Source organism: Nyctereutes procyonoides, unplaced genomic scaffold (genome assembly GCF_905146905.1).
Source record: "Nyctereutes procyonoides isolate TBG_1078 unplaced genomic scaffold, NYPRO_anot_genome, whole genome shotgun sequence".
In the NCBI taxonomy this organism is placed as follows: Eukaryota; Metazoa; Chordata; class Mammalia; order Carnivora; family Canidae; genus Nyctereutes; species Nyctereutes procyonoides.
The window spans coordinates 49,500,763-49,519,781 of NW_026575142.1; the positions used below are offsets into that span (position 1 = coordinate 49,500,763).

Here is a 19,019-nt window from a genome sequence, read left to right on the forward strand (position 1 = left end):
GGTTTCTGCCTTGCTTCACTTGAAGCACTGAGGAGAAGGGCGCCAGCGTTTTAGAAGCTGCTGAAAATTGAGGTGAGTAGTAATGTTAGAGCTGCAGTTCCATAGTCAGAAGTCAGGGGGAGAAAGGTCAGAAGAGGTTTGAGAGGCCCTAACACCTCCAACAGGGCGGGTAAGTAAGATGGTTGTTTTTTATAAATGTCCCAATCCTAGCAAAACATTAAGAGACATACAAAGAAATGGGGAAATATGTGCTAATCAAAGGATCAAAATATAACTCCAGAAACCATCCCTAAAGAAATGCAGATCCATGAGCTGACAAAGAATTTACAAATGTCATAAAGACACTCAATGACCTAAAAGAGAACAGAGAGACAACTAAACAAAATCAGGAAAACCATGAATGAACAAAATGAGGATATCAACAGAGAAACTATAAAAAACAATAATAGAACTAAAAAACGTAATACCTGAACCAAAACAAAATTCATTAAAGCAAATCTGACAGGCAGAAGAAAGAACAAGCACACTTGAAGACTGGTCATTTGAAATCATCAAGTAAAAGTAGAAAAAAGAAAAAAGAATGAAAAAAGCCCCCACAAAGCACAGACAAAGGCTAAGAAATTTATGGGTCAGGATCAAGTGGACTAATAAACTCATGCAAATCCCAGAAGGAAGAAAGAGAAAGGGCAGAGAGCTCATTTGAAGAAAGAACAGCAAAAAAGTTTCCAAATCTCAGGAAAGAAATGGACATGTAGATTCAAGAAACTCAAAGAACTCCAAATGGGACAAACCAAGGAGAACCACACTGAGACACATTATAATCCAATTGTCCAAAAGCAAAGACAAAGAGAGAATCTTCAAAGCAGTAAAAGTGATTATTCACAAACAAGAGAGTTTGCATAAGATTATCAGCAGATTTCTCAGCAGAAACTTTTTTTTAAATTTTTTTTAAATTTTTTTAAATTTATTTATGATAGTCACAGAGAGAGAGAGAGAGAGAGAGAGAGAGAGAGAGAGAGAGGCAGAGACACAGGCAGAGGGAGAAGCAGGCTCCATGCACCGGGAGCCCGACGTGGGACTCGATCCCGGGTCTCCAGGATCACGCCCTGGGCCAAAGGCAGGCGCCAAACCGCTGCGCCACCCAGGGATCCGAAACCTTTTTTTAAAAACATTTTGTTTATTCATGAGACACAGAGAGAAAGAGAGAGAGGCAGAGACACAAGCAGAGGGAGAAGCAGGCTCCATGGCAGGGAGCCTGATATGAGACTGGATTCCAGGTCTCCAAGACCAGGCCCTGGGCTGAAGACAGGCCCTAAACCGCTAAGCCACCCAGGCTGCCCTCTCAGCAGAAACTTTACAGGCCAGAAGGCAGTGGGATGAAATGTTCAAAATGCTGAAAGAAAAACACATCAACCAAGAATATTGTATCTGGCAAAAGTATCCTGTGAAAATGAAGGAGATATTAAGACTTTCCTAGATAAACAAAAGCTAATAACGGAGATCATTATTATTAGGCTTGCTCTACAAGAAATGCTAAAAGGAATCATTTAATGGAAATGAAGGGACAGTGGATAGCAACACAAAGCCATATGAAAATACAAGGTTCTCTAGTAAATGTAAATACAAATACAATAAACTGTACTATAATGATTTTGATGCACAGAATTTAAATGACAAAAACATTTTTAAAAAAGATAAATCTATTAATAGGTATAAAATATATAAAGGGCAATTTGTGACATCAGTAACAAAGTAGGGTGTAGAATTGTAAAAGAGCAGAGTTTTTGGATATGATTAAAGTTAAACTGCTATCAGTTTAAAATAGAATGCTATATCTTTAAGATGTTTTATGTAATTGCAATGGTAACCACGAAGAAATTATAGATATACATAAAAGGAAATGAAAAGAGACTTAACACGTATCACTATAAAAACCAAAAAGCAAAGAACAAAGTAAAAAAATACACTAAAGAAAGCAGTAAAAGAGAAAAGGAGGGACAATAAAGCTACAAGACATTTAGAAAACAACAAAATGGCAATAGGAAGTCCTTCCCTATTAATAATTAATTACGTTAAATGTAAAAGAATTAAAGTTCCCAATCCAAAAGATGTGGATTGGCTGAATGGATTAAAAAACAAACAAACAATGAAAGATCTCAAATTGACAACTTTAAACTCAAGGAATTAGAAAAAGAATAAACTAAATCCAAAGCTGGATTAATAAGGAAGGAAATGATAAAGATCAGAGCAAAGATAAACAAAATAGAGAAGAGAAAAACAAAACAAAAAAACAACTAAAAATTGGTTTCTGACAAGATCAACATAATTAATAAATATATAGATTAAAGCAAAGAAAGAACACTCAAATATTTAAAATCAGAAGTGAAACAGGGGATGCTGCAACTGATGTTATAGAGATAAGCATGATTATAAGAGAATACCATGAACACGCATACATCAACAAAGAGATAACTAGAAGAAGTAGATAAATTCCCAGAAACACACAACCTACTAATACTAAATCTGAACAGACCAATTAATAAGTAGGGAGATTGATTCAGTACTTAAAAACTTCCCAACAAAAAAGCCCAGAATCAGATGGCTTCCCTGGAGAATTCTACCAAACATTTAAAGAAGAATTAATACCAATTCTTCCAAAAAATTAAAGAAGAGGGAACATTTCCAAGCTCATTCTATGAGACCGGCTTTACTCTAATACCAAGCTAGACAAAGACACTCGATAAAAGAAAACTACAGTCCAATATTCTTGATAAATATTGATACAAAAGTCCTCAATAAAATATAAGAAAATGAATTCAAAAGTATTTTACATTAAAAGGACAATACAAAAAAATAAAAATAAAAAATAAAAGGACAATACATTATGACCAAGTAGGATGTGCTTCTGGAATGTAAGGGTGGTTCAACATATAAAAATCAATGTAATATACATTAATAGAATAAAGGTAAAAAACCACATGATCATCTGAATTGATGCAGAAAAAAGCATTTGACAAAAATTTAGCACCCTTTTATGATAAAAACGGTCAGCAATCTAGAAATACAATGAAACTACCTTAATAAAACAGAGGCCTTTTGTGAAAAGCCCACAGTGAATATCATATTCAATAGTGAAAGACTGTAAGCTTTTCCTAAGATCTGGAACAAGAGAAGGATACCCACATTCACCATTTCTATACAACTTAGTATTGGAAGTGCTAGCTAGAGTGCTAGTTAGAGCAATTAGGTAAGAAAAAGAAATAAAAGGCATTGAAATTGAAAATGAAGAAGTAAATTATCTTCTGTTTGCAGATAATATGATGTGATATGAAGAAAACTCTAAAGATTCCACAAAAAAAAAACCTGTTAGAATAAACTCATTCAGCAAAGTTGCAGTATATAAAATCAACATACAAAAATCAAGTTTGTTTCCATACACTAACAATGAACAACCTGAAAAGAAAATTAAGAAAAAACATTTTCATTTTACAATAGTGTCTTAAAGAATAAAATAAATGACAGGATAAACGTATCCAAGGAGATAAAAGATTTATATGCTAAAAAACTACATAGGACTGATGAAAGAAATTAGAGAAGACAAAAATAAATGGAACGACATCCCATGTTCATGAACTGAAAGACTTAATATTGTTTGGATGTCCATACTACCCAAAGTGATCTACAGATTCAGTGCAATCCCTATCAAATTCCCAATGGCATCTTTTGCAGAAATAAAATAATTCATCTGAAATCTCAAGGGACCCTGAACAGTTAAAACAATTTTGAAAAAGAACAAAGCTGGAGAACTCACACCTCCTGATTTCAAAACCTATCACAAGGCTACAGTAATTAAGACAGTATGGTAGTGGCATCAAGGGAGATAAATAAACCAATGGTACAGAATAGAGATTCCAGAAATAAACGCTTGCATATATGATCAAATGATCTTTGACAAGGGTGCCCAGATAACACAATGGGGAAAAGGACAGCCTTCAACAAATGGTGCTGGGAAAACTGGATATCCACATGCAAAAGAATGAAGCTAGACCCTTATTTTAGCCCACATACAAAAATTACCTCAAAATGGAATAAAGACCTAAATGTAAAACCTAACACTATAATAGTCCTAGAAGAAAACAGGGGAAAGCTTCATGACATCAGGCTTAGCAATGAGACATCAAAAGCAAAGGCAACGAACACCAAAATAGACAAATTCAACATCAAATTTAAAAACTTTTGTGCATCAAAGGACATGGTCAACAGAGTAGAAAGGTAACCGAGGGAAAAGAAGTAAATATCTGCAAATCATGTACCACTAATCATAAAGGATTAATATCCAGAATATATAAAGAACTCCTACAATTCAACAACAAAAAAATCAGACAACCCATTTTAAAAATAGGCATAAATTAGATACTCTCCAAAGATGATATACAGATGGCCAATAAGCACATGAAAAGATGATCAATATCATCAACTATCAGAGAAATGCAAATAATCTGAGATACTATGAATACAAATTATTACCACACATCCATTAGTTTGGCTACTACCAAATAACAGAAAATAGCAAGGACTGGTGAGGATGCGGAGAAATTGGATCCCTTGTGTACTGTTGGTGATATTATAAAATGATATCATTGCTATGGAAAACAATAATATGGAGATTCCTCAAAAAATTGAATAAAACTATCATGATCCAGTAATCTCACTTCTGGGTATATATCCACAAGAATTTAAAGCAGGATCTTGGGGGGAAAAAGCAGGATCTTGAAGAGATATTTGTACACCCATGTTCATAATAACAGTACTATTCACAATAGCCAGAAGGTGAAAACAACCCAAATGTACATCAATGGATGACTATACAAAATGTAATATATGCACACAAAGGAATATTATTCAGTTTTAAAAAGGAAGCAAGTCCTGCTGCATGCTACAACATGGATGAATCTTTTTTATTTATTTTTTTTTATTTATTTATGATAGTTACAGAGAGAGAGAGAGAGAGAGAGAGAGAGAGAGAGAGAGAGGCAGAGACACAGGCAGAGGGAGAAGCGGGCTCCATGCACCGGGAGCCTGACGTGGGATTCGATCCCGGGTCTCCAGGATCGCGCCCTGGGCCAAAGGCAGGCGCCAAACCGCTGCTCCACCCAGGGATCCCCAACATGGATGAATCTTGAAGACATTATGCTAAGCGAAATAAGCCAGTCACAAAAAGACAAAATACTGTATGATTCCACTTATATGCAGTCTCTAAAGCAGTCAAATTCACAGAAACAGAAAGTAAAATTTTAGCTACTGAGGTTAGAGGGAGAGAGAAAAGGAGAGTTGTTCAGTGGGTATAGAGTTTCAGTTTTGCAAGATGAAAGGTTTTGGAAATCTGTTTTTACAATAATGTGACTATATTATTGAACTGTAAACTTAAAAATGGGTAAGTAAAATAAATCAGAGAAAGACAAATACTGCATAATCTCATTTACATGTGGAATCTAAAACGAAACAAGCTCATAGATACAGAGAACAGATTAATGGTTGCCAGAGGTGTGTGAGGGGTGAGGTGTGTGTGCAAAATGTGTGAAGAGAGTCAAACTTACAAACTTCCATATAGGGCAGCCCCGGTGGCTTAGCAGTTTAGCACTGCCTTCAGCCCAGGGCATGATCCTGGAGACTCAGGATCAAGTCCTGCATCAGGCTCCCTGCATGGAGCCTGCTTCTCCCTCTCCCTGTCTCTCTCTCTCTCTGTATCTCTAATAAATAAATAAAAAATCTTAAAAAAAACCTTTCATATAAAATAAGTAAGTCATGAGATATAATGAACAACATGGTGATTATAGCTGATAATACTATACTGAATATATGAAAGTCCCTAAGAGAGCAAATCTTAAGTCCAAGAAAAAAAATAACTATGAATGGTGAGGGATATTAGCTAGACTTATTGTGGTGATGATTTCACAATATATACAAATATCCAATAATTTTGTTGTACACCTCAAACAAATATAGTATTACATGTCAATTATACCTCAACAAAAAACACGATTAGGATGATAAATTTTGTGTTTTTTACCAGAAAAAAAAAGTTCAAAAAAGGAGGAACAAGCATGCCCTCTCTTTCAACTTTTGAATATTTTTATGTGGGGGCAGAAGGTCTGAAATCACTATAGCCATCCTGTCATTACCAGGCCAGTATCAGATATCCCAAGGAAGACAGAACAGAAAGAAAGGTGGTGGCTAGAGTCTGTGATTCAATTGACCTTGGAGTCATCCACCTCAGGACTTCTTGTTATATGACAGAATAATAGTTTCTTATTGCTTAAGTGACTTGTTATATGTTTTCTGCTAGTTAGGACCAAAAGCAATCTAACATGCATTCCTACTATACACAGACACTTGAAGAAATGCCACCAGAATGGAACTTTCAGAGGGGAGGGTTTTTGTAGGCTTTGTTCACATAGAATACTGCCCAGCACGTGGTAGCTTCTTAATAAATGCTTGATAAATGAGTAAAAAAGAAAATTTAGGATTATTCTTCTACATCCTCCAACCTCCTGCTCATCCCTCTCAGGACTCAGCTGAAACATCACTTATCAGGGAGAAAGAAGTCTTCTCTGAATCCCCCAAATGTCTTCCTGCTCTCCTAAAAACCTTGATGATGGTCCTTCACTTACATGCAGTTATTTTCTTTTCTTTCTTTTTTTTTTTTAACTGTTACTTATTTATGATAGTCATAAATGAAGAGAGAGACAGAGTCAGAGACGTAGGCAGAGGGAGAAGCAGGCTCCATGCACCGGGAGCCCGACGTGGGATTCGATCCCGGGTCTCCAGGATCGCGCCCTGGGCCAAAGGCAGGCGCTAAACTGCTGCGCCACCCAGGGATCCCCTACATGCAGTTATTTTCGACTCTCACATGTCTCATGGCTGTGCTTGATGACCTCCTGGTGTAAGTATTTGTTTAGCGAATATCTCTCCCAATGGATCATTAGCTCCATGAAAGTAGGGTCTGGGTCCTGTTTATGGCAGTAGCACAGCACTTAGCACAGTGCGGCACTGAAAAAAACTGATTTCAGAGATATTCAACCTCTATGTTGGCCCTATGTGAAAACTCAAGAATTTCATTTACATATCAGTCTTTTGGATTATTTAGAATATTTGAAATTGCTTGTCCTGAGGCTGAAGGACCAGGAAGGGTGTTATAAAGTTCTCAATAGCTTGGTTGAGGGAGGAGCTTATTCAAATTAAGCCATGGCATTTGGGAGGTTTCAAAGGCCTCAAATAGAATAATTCATAAGTAATAAATTCATAAGTTAGAGTTGCTTATGAAATGTGAGAATAGATTTGCAATATTTTGTTTTTAAGGACTACTTTCATCTTCTTGGTTTTATTTTTTATTTTTCTTTTAATCTTCTTGGTTTTAGAACACTCTTATTTGACATTATTTCTAAGTTAATTTTATATTTGATTCATCCCTCACTGCTTCTTTATAAAACTGCCGCCACTACCCATTAAGTGGATTTGCCAAACTGACAGGGGAACTCCTTTTATCATCTATTCCATTATCACTAATTCATTTATAACACAAAGTCAATGGGTATAGTAAGAACTGTATCATTTGAATTGGTACAACACTCAGGAATCCTAAGAAGTATTTTGTAAAAAAAAGAAAAGGAGGGAAGGAAATGAAAGAAGAGTAAAGTAGCTACTTGGATAGCAGTTTCTCCTACTTAAGGAAAATTTAAGAGTGCAACATGGTGGTAAAAACCTTTTCCAGAACAATAAATGATGGCTTCGATGACAACATACATTCCATGCAAATTGCACTGTCCAGTATGGTAGCCATTAGCCATAAATGTGACTATTTAAATTTGAATGAATGAAAATAAAATATTTAGCTCCTCCAAGGCAGTGGCCACATTTCAAGTACTCAATAGCAACATATGGCTAATGGCTATTATATTGAACAGTGCAGATACACAATATTTCCATCATTGCATGGCCTTAGAAGCATGTATCTATATGTTTCTACCAGTTAATTCTTAGTAATGAGTGATGGAAACATTCAGATGACCAAAAGAAACATGAAAGTGGAGAAACAGTCATGTCATAAACATAAAAGATCTATTTCCTACTGTATTCTCCTAAGGAACAAATTTCTTAAAAATAATCTGTCCCCTGCTCCCTATATCGAGTAATAGAATTAAAGGTCTTAAAAAATTTCTGTGTTACATCAATGAGAACTTACTCTGTTCTCTGTTAAGTGATCTGGGCATCATATGCATTGCACACTTACAGTTTGGTCTCATCAGCCTCTTTCTGCATGATTTCAAGAATCATGCGGCATGCTTCAGAGGTCCCCTCTGGGGTGGCATGGATGGTGACAGGCTTCTCTGCAGCCCCAGAGTTCTCCTTTCTATGGATGTCTACCCTGTAGGGAAAGAATCAGGAGCCGTAACACAACGTCCTCTGGGACAGGATCCTAGTCCTGAGAAAGCATCTCACGGGCCAACATACAGCAAGGACACAGACAATGAAGTGTCATTAGCACGTTTGCAACCAATGCCATTCTTCAAGACGGCGGCAAGCAGTGCAGGAGGTCTTGTGCCAAACTTGAATTCTTTGCAGTTCCATTTAGAAGGGAATATTTCTTGCCGGAGTGCTGTGGGACAAAGGCGCCAAGCCAACTTGGTAATGAAGCCAGTTTGGCAAATGAAGTATTTTGTGTAGTCTTTCAAATGATCATAGAAGCAAAGGGTAAAGTGAGTGGGGTAACACTGCACACTGGCATGGTGCCAGTTTCTGAACTGATTGTAGCTTTTAAAAGCCATATGTTAATCCAAATCCAAACACCAAATTCAAGCAAGCTTTATATATTTGAGTGTGGATTAAAAACAGAGGAATGCCCTCTCTGCTGAAGTTTTTGGTTTCCTTGCCACTGGCAGCCTGCCTTCTTCCAGGCTCTTAAAACTAATGGCTCAAAAACTTGATGACTTTATCAGACTTCTTAGGGTAGTTGTGGCCCTACTTATTTTTGTTATTTTTGAAAATCACATAATTGATTGTATCCCTTTTTGCTTTGGCCGTTAGAAAGCCAAGATCCAAGTCTTTGGCCTATTTGCAAAAATTGGGCACATACTTTGAGAACTAAACTTCACTTCTCTTTAAACTTGTTGCATTTTTAAAGCCACTTTAAGAAATTTTTGGAACAAAAAGACATAACTAAAAATCACTTTTGCAGTGAAGCAAACTTGGAGGGGAGAAAAGAGCAGATTTTAAAATAAATGGAACAGCAGACAGTACTTCCCTCCTCTACTGGCTCATCATTTCACTGCTATGACCATGAACTCTGGGACTCGTACATATAAGTGCCCATCATTTGGCAGTAACTCAGACACTTTGAAGAAAATAGTGTTTTCTCTTTCAGGTTACAAGACACTCAATGAATGATGTGAAAAAAATGTGCTAGGCATGTAAATAACCCGTTTGTCAGCAACTTGTTTTTTTGCAATTTAAGTGCTTTCACAGCAATTATTTCTTTCAATCTGCCTGACTGTCCTAATTCTAACAATAATCCTGGTTTATGGAACAAAGTTGATGCTCTGGGAAGTTAATTTTTTCCTAAGATCATAGAGCCATTAAATGGTAAATCCTGAATATGGGTCTTTGTGTCCTGTGCTTTCTTCATTGCATCATGCTGTGTTCTTAAGAACATTCAAAAACCAACAATCCCACAGGTCATTTTATCCACTACAATTCCTACTACCCCCTACAACTACTACTCCTATTCAATCTCCTTAGAAATTAAACATAAGGTTAATGTACTTCATTTCTTGATCAATATAGCAGACCTATTCACTTCTTTTACGTAGCTAATTATGAGATCACCTAAGCGATCTCCAAGGATGACTATGACTCAGGGCTCCAACTCAAGACAGGAGGTAAGAACTAAGATAAGTGGTTTCTGGGATCCCACAAAACTCAGCCTCATAAGTCTAATGTTTCAGAAATTGATGTACTCACAAGCATAAGTAAGCTTATGAGAACAATTCTCAGCTGTTAAGTCATTTGTACCTTCTTTATGAAACTTTAGTATTTCAGGGTGTGACCTTTAGGTTACTGGCAGGAGAGCACATTAAATCCCAAGCTTTGTTAGTTGGTTAATTCTATTTTAAGAAGCTACCATCCCATACAGCACAGCACCCCCACCCCCCACTGCTGATGCAAGCAACAGCCACCTGAGGATGACTGGGACCCACCAGCATTCAGGAGCCTGTCAGAAGGAAGCAAAGGAAGCCCCGGAGGCACGTACCGGGACTGGGTCTGCTTAGTGATGTTCTTTATGGTCAAGCCCTCTTTTCCGATGATGGCACCAACAAACTGGGTGGGGACCAGGATCCGCAGCGGGAAATCAATCTGTCTGGCCTGAGAAGAGCCCCCAGGGGCGTGGCCTTGCTCCCGGGAAGAGTGGTCCCCACGCTGGGCTCGCTGAGGGGGCGTAGGGGAGCTCACCTCTTCATCCGGGATGTAGGAAATCTTGAAGGAGTAGTTCTCAAACTGATGCCCGCTTAGCTTCTCGATGGCTCTGCAGGAGCAGGTGAGCTTTGTTAGAGAGTGATGTCAAAGAGGATGACCCTCAGGCCAGGGGATACGTTCATTCAGTCTAGTTTACTAGTTGCCAATGTGAACAGCATTAATCCTCCCCAAGGATACAGTGGTGAGCAAGGCAGATGCCAGCTCTGCTCCCTTAGAGCTTGTGGTTAATAATTAAACAATTGCAATGTACAGGCCTTGTCACACGTGATATACAACTATGCATTCTGCCTTTTTTCACCACCCAAGGTGTATCCCCCTCAACAAAAACTCTATAAATATTGGTATTAAATTATGAGTCATTTTTTTCTCATTTTGCTTTTTTTTCTCATTTTGATAATACTATTATTGAAAATTCAGAAATAGATATGCACAAATGAGAAAAAAACCTAGTCCATCCTATATCTTTCTTTTCTTAAATATAATTATCATTTATAAAACATGGATTAATGGCATATACACTATTTTTTAATCTTTAAAAAACAGTTAATACTCTTAATGTTTTCTTTTTTTTTCCTGAAGGGATTTTATTTTTTTATTTTTTAAAAAAGATTTTATTTATTTATTCATGACAGACACAGAGAGAGAGAGAGAGGCAGAGACATAAGTAGAGAGAGAAGCAGGCTCCATGCAAGGAGCTCCATGCAGGGAGCCCAATGCAGGACTCAATCCCAGGACTCCAGGATCACGCCCTGGGCCAAAGGTAGGTGCTCAACTGCTGAGCCACCCAGGCATAATCTAAATGTTTTCCAAGTCATGCAATTTCCAAATGTCCTGCAATTTAGTTTTTACTGGATGTTTAACATTCTGTTGATTTATCATAGCTTTTGCCACTCATTCCCTAATGTTATACATATATAATCTTTTATTATTATTTATAGTGTTGCCATAGGCATTTTTGCAACTCCAACTGCATACTGGACAAATTCTTAATGGAATTGCTGGGTCAGAGAGTACATGCAGAAATCTGATATTATTAAGTACCGCTCAGTGTGCTTCTGGAAAGTTTCAACACTTACTATTCCATAGCAGTTAAGAGAGCATTTGTTTCCTTGAGTCCTCATATTATTTAAAATTATTTATTAATTTGGTAGGGAATACACAATATCTCACTATTGCATTTTTAAAATTATACGGGAAGTGGAACAATTTTTTCACAGGTTTTTTGCAGCATATGAAAACAATAGCCTTATTCTCCTAGGTTAATGTTTAGCATTTGTGAATTTATTACAAAGTAGTATCTTTGAATTCAATAAAAGCAACAATCATATCAAGTATGGAGGTCCTAGCTAAGTGGCAGCTGGACACAAACTACAACAGTGAGTTGCTGATATATATCCTGCTTATGTACATGTGGCTGAAGTCAACAGCAAATGATCTATTGCCTTTTTCAATGCAAAATTAATTTTTTTAAGACTAGTGGTAGGAAGATGCGTTAAATATATCATCATGTGTGTTGAAACCTGAAAAATAATAAAGCTATAATTCTGAGATGTATAACCAAGGTTATGCCACATCCACGAAACATGGCCATGTTTGACCATAATTCTAGTTACAATGACCTGACAGGCATTTCACTTTAAAGACCTCCTACAGGGCAGCCCTGGTGGCTTAGCGGTTTAGCACTGCCTTCGGCCCAGGGCCTGATCCTGGAGACCTGGGGTCCAGTCCCGTGTCGGGCTCCCTGCATGGAGCCTGCTTCTCCCTCTGCCTGTGTCTCTGCCTCTGTCTCTCTCATGAATAAATAAATACAATCTTAAAAAAAAAATAAAGACCTCCTACGAAAAGAACTTGGTTTTTTTTGTTGTTGTTATTGTTTTTAAAGACCCAATTCCATGTCCATTAACCGCAAACCTCAAAATTAACCATCAATGAAGCAATATAATCATAAATAGGGACTAGGAGGTGAATGGAAGTTAGGAAAAAGAACCCAAACCAGGCACTTTTTGATTAACCACTTCCAGACAATTCTCCCTGCTGCTGCTGCTGTCATTGAGATGGATCCCCTTTTTAATATTACACAGAGGAAATTATCTCTTCACCAAGTGTGGAGAGAAGTAGATTGGTGCATGGAGGAAGCTCCAGGTAAAAGAAGCTCCCACCGGTTGGCAAAGCAGAGTCTGTGGAACACAGTGTCAGAGAACTGGTGCCTCTATTCCCGACCATGTCAAGACACAGCACCCACCTCAGTTTTGATGCCCTGGCTCAATATTTTTCAAGATAAAGACTCTGTACAACCAACAAATGGACACCCTGGATAATGGTATAAATGCCCTCGAGCTCCACTGACATGTCAAAAGTAAGTAGCAGAGATGTCCTAGAGCTCCTCTGTTGTGTCAAAGATAAGGATCTTTTGGAATTCAAAGACAACCCTCCAAAATTTTATTTTATTTTACTTTTTAAAGATTTTATTTACTTATTTATGAGAGACACAGGGAGACAGAGAGAGGCAGAGACACAGGCAGAAGGAGAAGCAGGCCCCATGTAGGGAGCCCAATGTGGGACTCGATCCCGGGTCTCCAGGATCAGACCCTGGGCTGAAGGCGGTGCTAAACCACTGAGCCACTGGGGCTGCCCCCCCCTCCAAAATTTTAAAAGGAAAGTAGTCCAAACCCACTTACATCTTTGCTTCTTCTCTTGTTGCATATGTGACGTTGACAACGGCAGTTTCTGTGTCTGTGTTGACTAGGAAAGAAGCAAAAACTATACTGTCATAGGGAAAAAAAAGCTGCCACCCTCTGGCTCAATGTAAACAGACTAACTTGAGAAAAGAATGAACAAAAAACTCATCAGTTTAAGTGCACAGTTATCTGAATCTCTATCTTTATTCGCATGCATTCATAGTAAATAGTAATCAACTGTATATGCACATTTGTAATCAATTGTATATACAACTCAAAGCTACATTTTCACTTATAAATACTATTGTATGTGCACGTTTGTATTTTTCATTTTAATGTCTATATAAAATTTAAGTAAATGTGCCATGATTTCTACCTAACCATTCAATTGTTGACATATGGGTTATCCCCAATATCTGCTCTTCTAAGTCGTGTTGCAAAAAATCACCTTTACTGCAAACATCATTTGATTTGTGTTGTTTTATGAATTACTCTTTAGGCCAAAGTCACGAAAGAAAAATAACTGGGTAACAAAACATAACGCTTAATGCATATTTTTCAGATTATTTTCTTAGAAGTATATATCAATTTATTGTACTACCGTCAAGGTATGAGTTTTAATGTTATGTTCTGCCTTTATTTTTAAATAACTGGATATATGAATAAAATAATAAAAGGTATTTTAATTCTTCATTCATTCTTAGAGTTGAATTAATATTTTTGTTTCCCTTTGACTGAGCTCCATGACTGTGTGAGTTAAATCTAATAATTGTATATAATAAATAAAGAAAACTGACAATTATAACTTACTTGGCTGAAGGAGAGAACTCTAAGAGTGACTAAATACTAAACTCTTGTGAGCTGGCTTACTCTGGTTCATAACTGCTTGCCTCTTCTTCTAAAGTCAGAAGTTAAAAATAAATTCAAAAGGCAAGATAAAGCTTTCTCAATCCAAGCCAGTAAAGGTAACTCCCAAATCCCAGTTTTCCCAAAACAAGTAGCCATGACTAAATCAGATCCTCCCTTTAAAAAACTTGTAAGCTATTGGGAGACTTGGAGTTAACAACAACAGGAAGTTAATGATAATTCAAGAAAACCATGATAAAGCTGCTTTCCAAAGTAATAATAAAACCCTGTAGTGTAGGGATTCCTAATCCTAGATCCGTGTTAGGGCTTTAGGAATTCTATATAAACTCACACCCCCACCCTCACCCCGACCAAAGATTCAAATGTGTGGATATATGAATTCCTCTGGTTTATAATTTCCATAAGACTCTCAAAGAGGTTAAAGGCCACGGCTCAAAATACTGTGTATCCGATAACCTCTGAGTAGCTGCAGCCTTCACAGGGAAGGGATGTACAGTCTTCAGAAAGGAGATGCCCCTGAGATTTACATGTCATAAATGCTGAGCCCAGCCTGGCTCTGCCCGGGAGTGTTCTTGCTGCCCTAATTCACACTTACCCAGAGAAGTCCTCATAGTGCAAAACAGGGGATGAGCAGCCCACAACCGTCCTCTCTCAGTGCTGACACACAGAATGTACAGAGGGTTCCTATTTGCTGCTTTCTAGTGCTCCAGATGAGGCTGTCGACTCCCAGAAAGGGAGAAAGGGTTTGGACCTCCTGAATAAATCTATCCACTAGGATGCTCAGATTCTCAGATTCTGTTCTCACTTCTTAGTCATATTCTCTGTTATTCAAAGACACTTGTCTTCAGGAAATCAGACAGTTCTGCGATTCTGGAAAGAACTGAGCTCCATTCAAATAATTTATTTCGCTGGACATAAAAACTCTAAAAAGTTTCTTAAAACTCTACTGAAAATGTTTTCCTGCTGAATCAGGAATCACCTATGAAACAAAACAAAACAGAAAACCCAACACTTCTATCCTGTAGTTGTGAGGCAGCTGGAAACTGGGTGGTCTCCAGGGCACAGGTGCGCTAGGAGTTGTAAACCGCCCTGGGGACCTGAAATAATTCTTCCTTGCATGGCATTGTCCTGAATTTATAACATGGTCTTAGCTAGTAACTTTTACAGGTTCATGTCTGTGAGGCCATCTTGCCTACTACATCCAATCCTTATTAGAATGTCTTCTTTTCCATGTTGAGGGAAATAACAAGAACTGAGAAATAGAATCCGTGTAAATCATGTCTTCTTTCTGAGCTCTTTCCCTTCACCTTTGGGCATGGGCAGTCAGCAGCATGAAATTGAATAATAATATTTTTAATATTCATGGAGTGGAGAACATCTGAATAATTACTACTTAAAAATGATTATTATACTGGCAGATAGAACAGATTGCATGTAAGAAAATGGGTTCGCTGTGATTAGTTCCAAGTGAACCTTAGCCTTGAGATCATACAGGACTCCACTGCCTACAAATATTTATACAGGTTCTCTCTGGGTGCCACAACTATTTAGTGATACAGAAAGAAGTAGACATTATTCTCCCCATTTTATACAGGTGGAAACTCAGTCAGTGAGAGTAAGTGACTTTCCCAAGGGCTCACAGTCAGTAAATGACCTAATTCACATTCTTCTTTATTGCATGTTACTGACTGTTACATCAGGCCAAAGAAAAATAATCTTTATTGCATGTTATCGCCTATCATATCAGGAGCCTAGAATCTACTTTTCTGGGACTCTTACAGAGCTACATAAGATATCAACTTCTTTAAAAAAAGTATCTTCTTTTTTTTTTTTTAATCATAGCATTTCATGTTTTAGATGATAAAAGTGAGAGCGGCAGAAAGAAGAGTATATATTTTCTGTGGATTTCCAAAACTTCCTAAATCTGTGGCTCTCAAACTTGAGTACACACAAAAATCACTTGGGGGTGCTTGTTTAAAATACAGATTCATGAACTTTTGCCCCACAGAGTCTTACTTTGTAGGTCTATGGTGAGCCCCAGGGATCTGCATTTTCATAAGTATCATGGGCGCTTCTGGTGTAGGAGTCCTCTTCCTTGAGAAACACTCAACCTAAGATATTAGGGATCTGTTGTTCTTAGCCAGGAAGAGGAAAACTGTAACAACGTAAATTCAATTACTTCCGAGTGAATTAAGCTTACCTCAGCTTGATAGTGTTTTGTCTGCACATTAACAGAGTATTAAAAAACCAACCTGTAAGTCATATTCCTTAAAAAAACAAATTATACAGATATGGATAAAAAGATTTGACTATCTCTCATACGCAGAGGAAGCCTGTTTAAAAGGAATCTGAATTTACTATTTCTCTTTGGAGTTGACCCAGCCTATAAGAAATAACTTAATAATCCCCCTCAAAATTCAAGAGGCTAATTTCCTCACTTATTACCTTGTTCTACATTCTCCACTGTCCCATACTGAGCCAAAAGTCCATCCAGCACCTGAAATTAAAAAAAAGCTTCAATGTCAGAATGGGAAGACAAGATCACACACACACACACACACACACACACAAATGGTTTAGTGATATTTTCCAACAAATGAAATAAAACAAAGGAAGGATAGTTATAGGAATAATCTAAATAAATTGATACCTCAGGTCTTTCAACAAAACAGAACTGAATAAATATATGGGACTTGTATTTGCTTATTGGCTCTCAAGTAATCTGTTCACTGGGGTAACACAGCAGGATTTCAGTCTTAGTAAATGTTAACAATCACATTCATCGTGATGGTTGGAACACATTGCTTTTGAAATGACAAGGAGAATAAAATACAAGGCTCATTTGTCCTTCTTGGAAGTTTTAATCATTCTTCCTTCTGTTTTTCTCTAGGGAACTCCTTATTTTACAAAGCAATGGGATATATATATTTGAACTGTTTCATAATAAAGGTTTATTTTTTTAAGTAATAAAAATGTCAGACAAAACTTTGTTTCCTTTAAGGCTGTTTTGATTTTGTTTCATTTGGAAAGAAACATTGGGGCAGTTTGTTTTTAAATAGTGCAATAAAGCTACTCCTTGAATTTTATCTTTTTAAATTTTAAGGTTGCTATTTTATAAGTTTTACAACTCTGAAACTATATCTTAACTACTATTCACAGCAAAACTAATTCAAAATAAACAAAAATCTAGTCTAACACCCTTCTATTTTTACTGGGCTTCCACTGATTTTTTTTTCCAAAATCATAATTGGAAAAGTAAAAATCTTTTACAAAATCGTGAGATAAAAATCACAAACCAGGTATACATTTAGTTTCAGAGTTTGCTGCTGCTTGGTGCTGGAGAAGACAGAACAGGGGGGCTCAAAGCATACATCTTGCCCAACAAAAGGGACAAACCCTAAAGTTATGGCAGATCACATACTTTAGGATACTGAAAAAGGAAGAGAGAAAACTCTGGGGCCTTGTGGGAAAGGACTTGAGGACCTCTAATTCCTCAGGGAACTAACAGAGGGAGAGATGTTTTGTTGGCCTATTATAAAGTAAGGTGAGGATAGAGAGCAGGAAGACAATAAATATGCAGGTGACACTGGCTTACCTCCCACTGCAGGTGAGGAGGGATGTTTCGGATCTGAATTTTTCTGCTCCTGTCAAAATGAAAGCTCAGACTGTAACACTTTCTCCAGGACACGGACTTCAGCAAATAATAAAAACAGGTTTAAGACCAGAGTTTGAGTTCACTTCTCACTGTATTTACTGAGGCATCAGCAAGAGATTCCAGCTGTGACTCGTAAGCATGATGTTTTAAGGGTTTCAGTTACTTTGGGGAAAAAAGTGAAGAAAAAAACCTAACAAGTCTGAATACGGTTAAAAAAAAAATGTTTAAATGCAGACATGCCTTTCCAATTTCTTGCCAAAGAAGTTAGAATTTAAATTCCCATATAGATTCTAATTACAGAATTTTAACTTCCTCCCCAAAATATATGGTCCTGCAACTGACCCTACCCCAAAAGAGACTTCAGCTCAAATATGATAGCTGAACTCACATATATAGTGGATTTAAACAAGATCAGATTTAGCTCACACCTTACCTAATACAAAACTTCCTTTCAAAAATTACTTGTTATCTTTAAATAAGTACCTTCAGTTTCTTTACGCAAATAATAGTGAATACAAATTCTTATTTCTCCTCTTTTCTTACAGAAATATTTGGATATTAATTGTAGAAACAAGCTCTCTGTATGCTGGTTTTTTGTTTTTTGTTTTTTTTTCCACCTTAACAGTAACATCCTGGAGATCTTCCCAAGTTGGCAGATAGAGAGCATCCTCATTCTATTTTGTGTTACCTGGATGTACCAAAGTCCATCATCTCCTGTTGATGGACTTTTGGGCCTTCTCCTGCCTTTCTAGTCAGAGGATTTTTCTGTTTTGCTGAGACATCCTGCTAGTCTGATAATTTTGAGTTAGATTGTTTCTTTTTTTTAATGTAAACATTAAAGTTACGTGGAAAAAAAGAATAGGATAAGAATTTTTTTTCTATCTTTTAAGAACATGTTAGATTCTGGAAGGAAAACAGAGCACCATTTAAATATTAGAGAGGTCATTTTAATGGATGGACTTGACATTCAATTCCCCTAAATATCCATTTGAGGGTGTTGCAAGAGAAAGGGTATGATGGCCAAAGTACCAGCCATTACTTGTTCTTTCCTTCTGGTATCAGAGGTACCAAATAGTGGCAACACACAGCCACATCTTTTTTCATGCCTTTAATTTTGGCAATAGCTCCAGAAAAAAATGTTACAATTCATGCAGAGAGGAAAAGAGAGAGGAAACATGGAAACAAACAATGAAGTAAATCAGGGGCTCCAGTTTTCTCAGATTGTTTTTATTGAATGCAAGGAGGGGCCATCCTAGATCCTATACAGTACTTCTATTTTATTTTTAAGA

General features: G+C 37.1%; 1 protein-coding gene across 4 annotated transcripts in view; it reads right to left on the reverse strand.

The window, feature by feature from the left end:
* The window catches only part of IGF2BP2 (insulin like growth factor 2 mRNA binding protein 2), a 155,956-nt gene that overhangs the window by 24,825 nt on the left and 112,112 nt on the right, over positions 1-19,019 (reverse strand). For all 4 annotated transcript variants that reach the window (XM_055308536.1, XM_055308534.1, XM_055308535.1 and 1 more), the window contains 5 exons: positions 17,671-17,719; positions 16,521-16,572; positions 13,209-13,272; positions 10,307-10,579; positions 8,291-8,425 (listed from right to left, as the gene is read on the reverse strand). In XM_055308536.1, the coding sequence (XP_055164511.1) occupies positions 8,291-8,425; positions 10,307-10,579; positions 13,209-13,272; positions 16,521-16,572; positions 17,671-17,719 (573 nt within the window). The remainder of the gene's footprint in view (positions 1-8,290; positions 8,426-10,306; positions 10,580-13,208; positions 13,273-16,520; positions 16,573-17,670; positions 17,720-19,019) is intronic.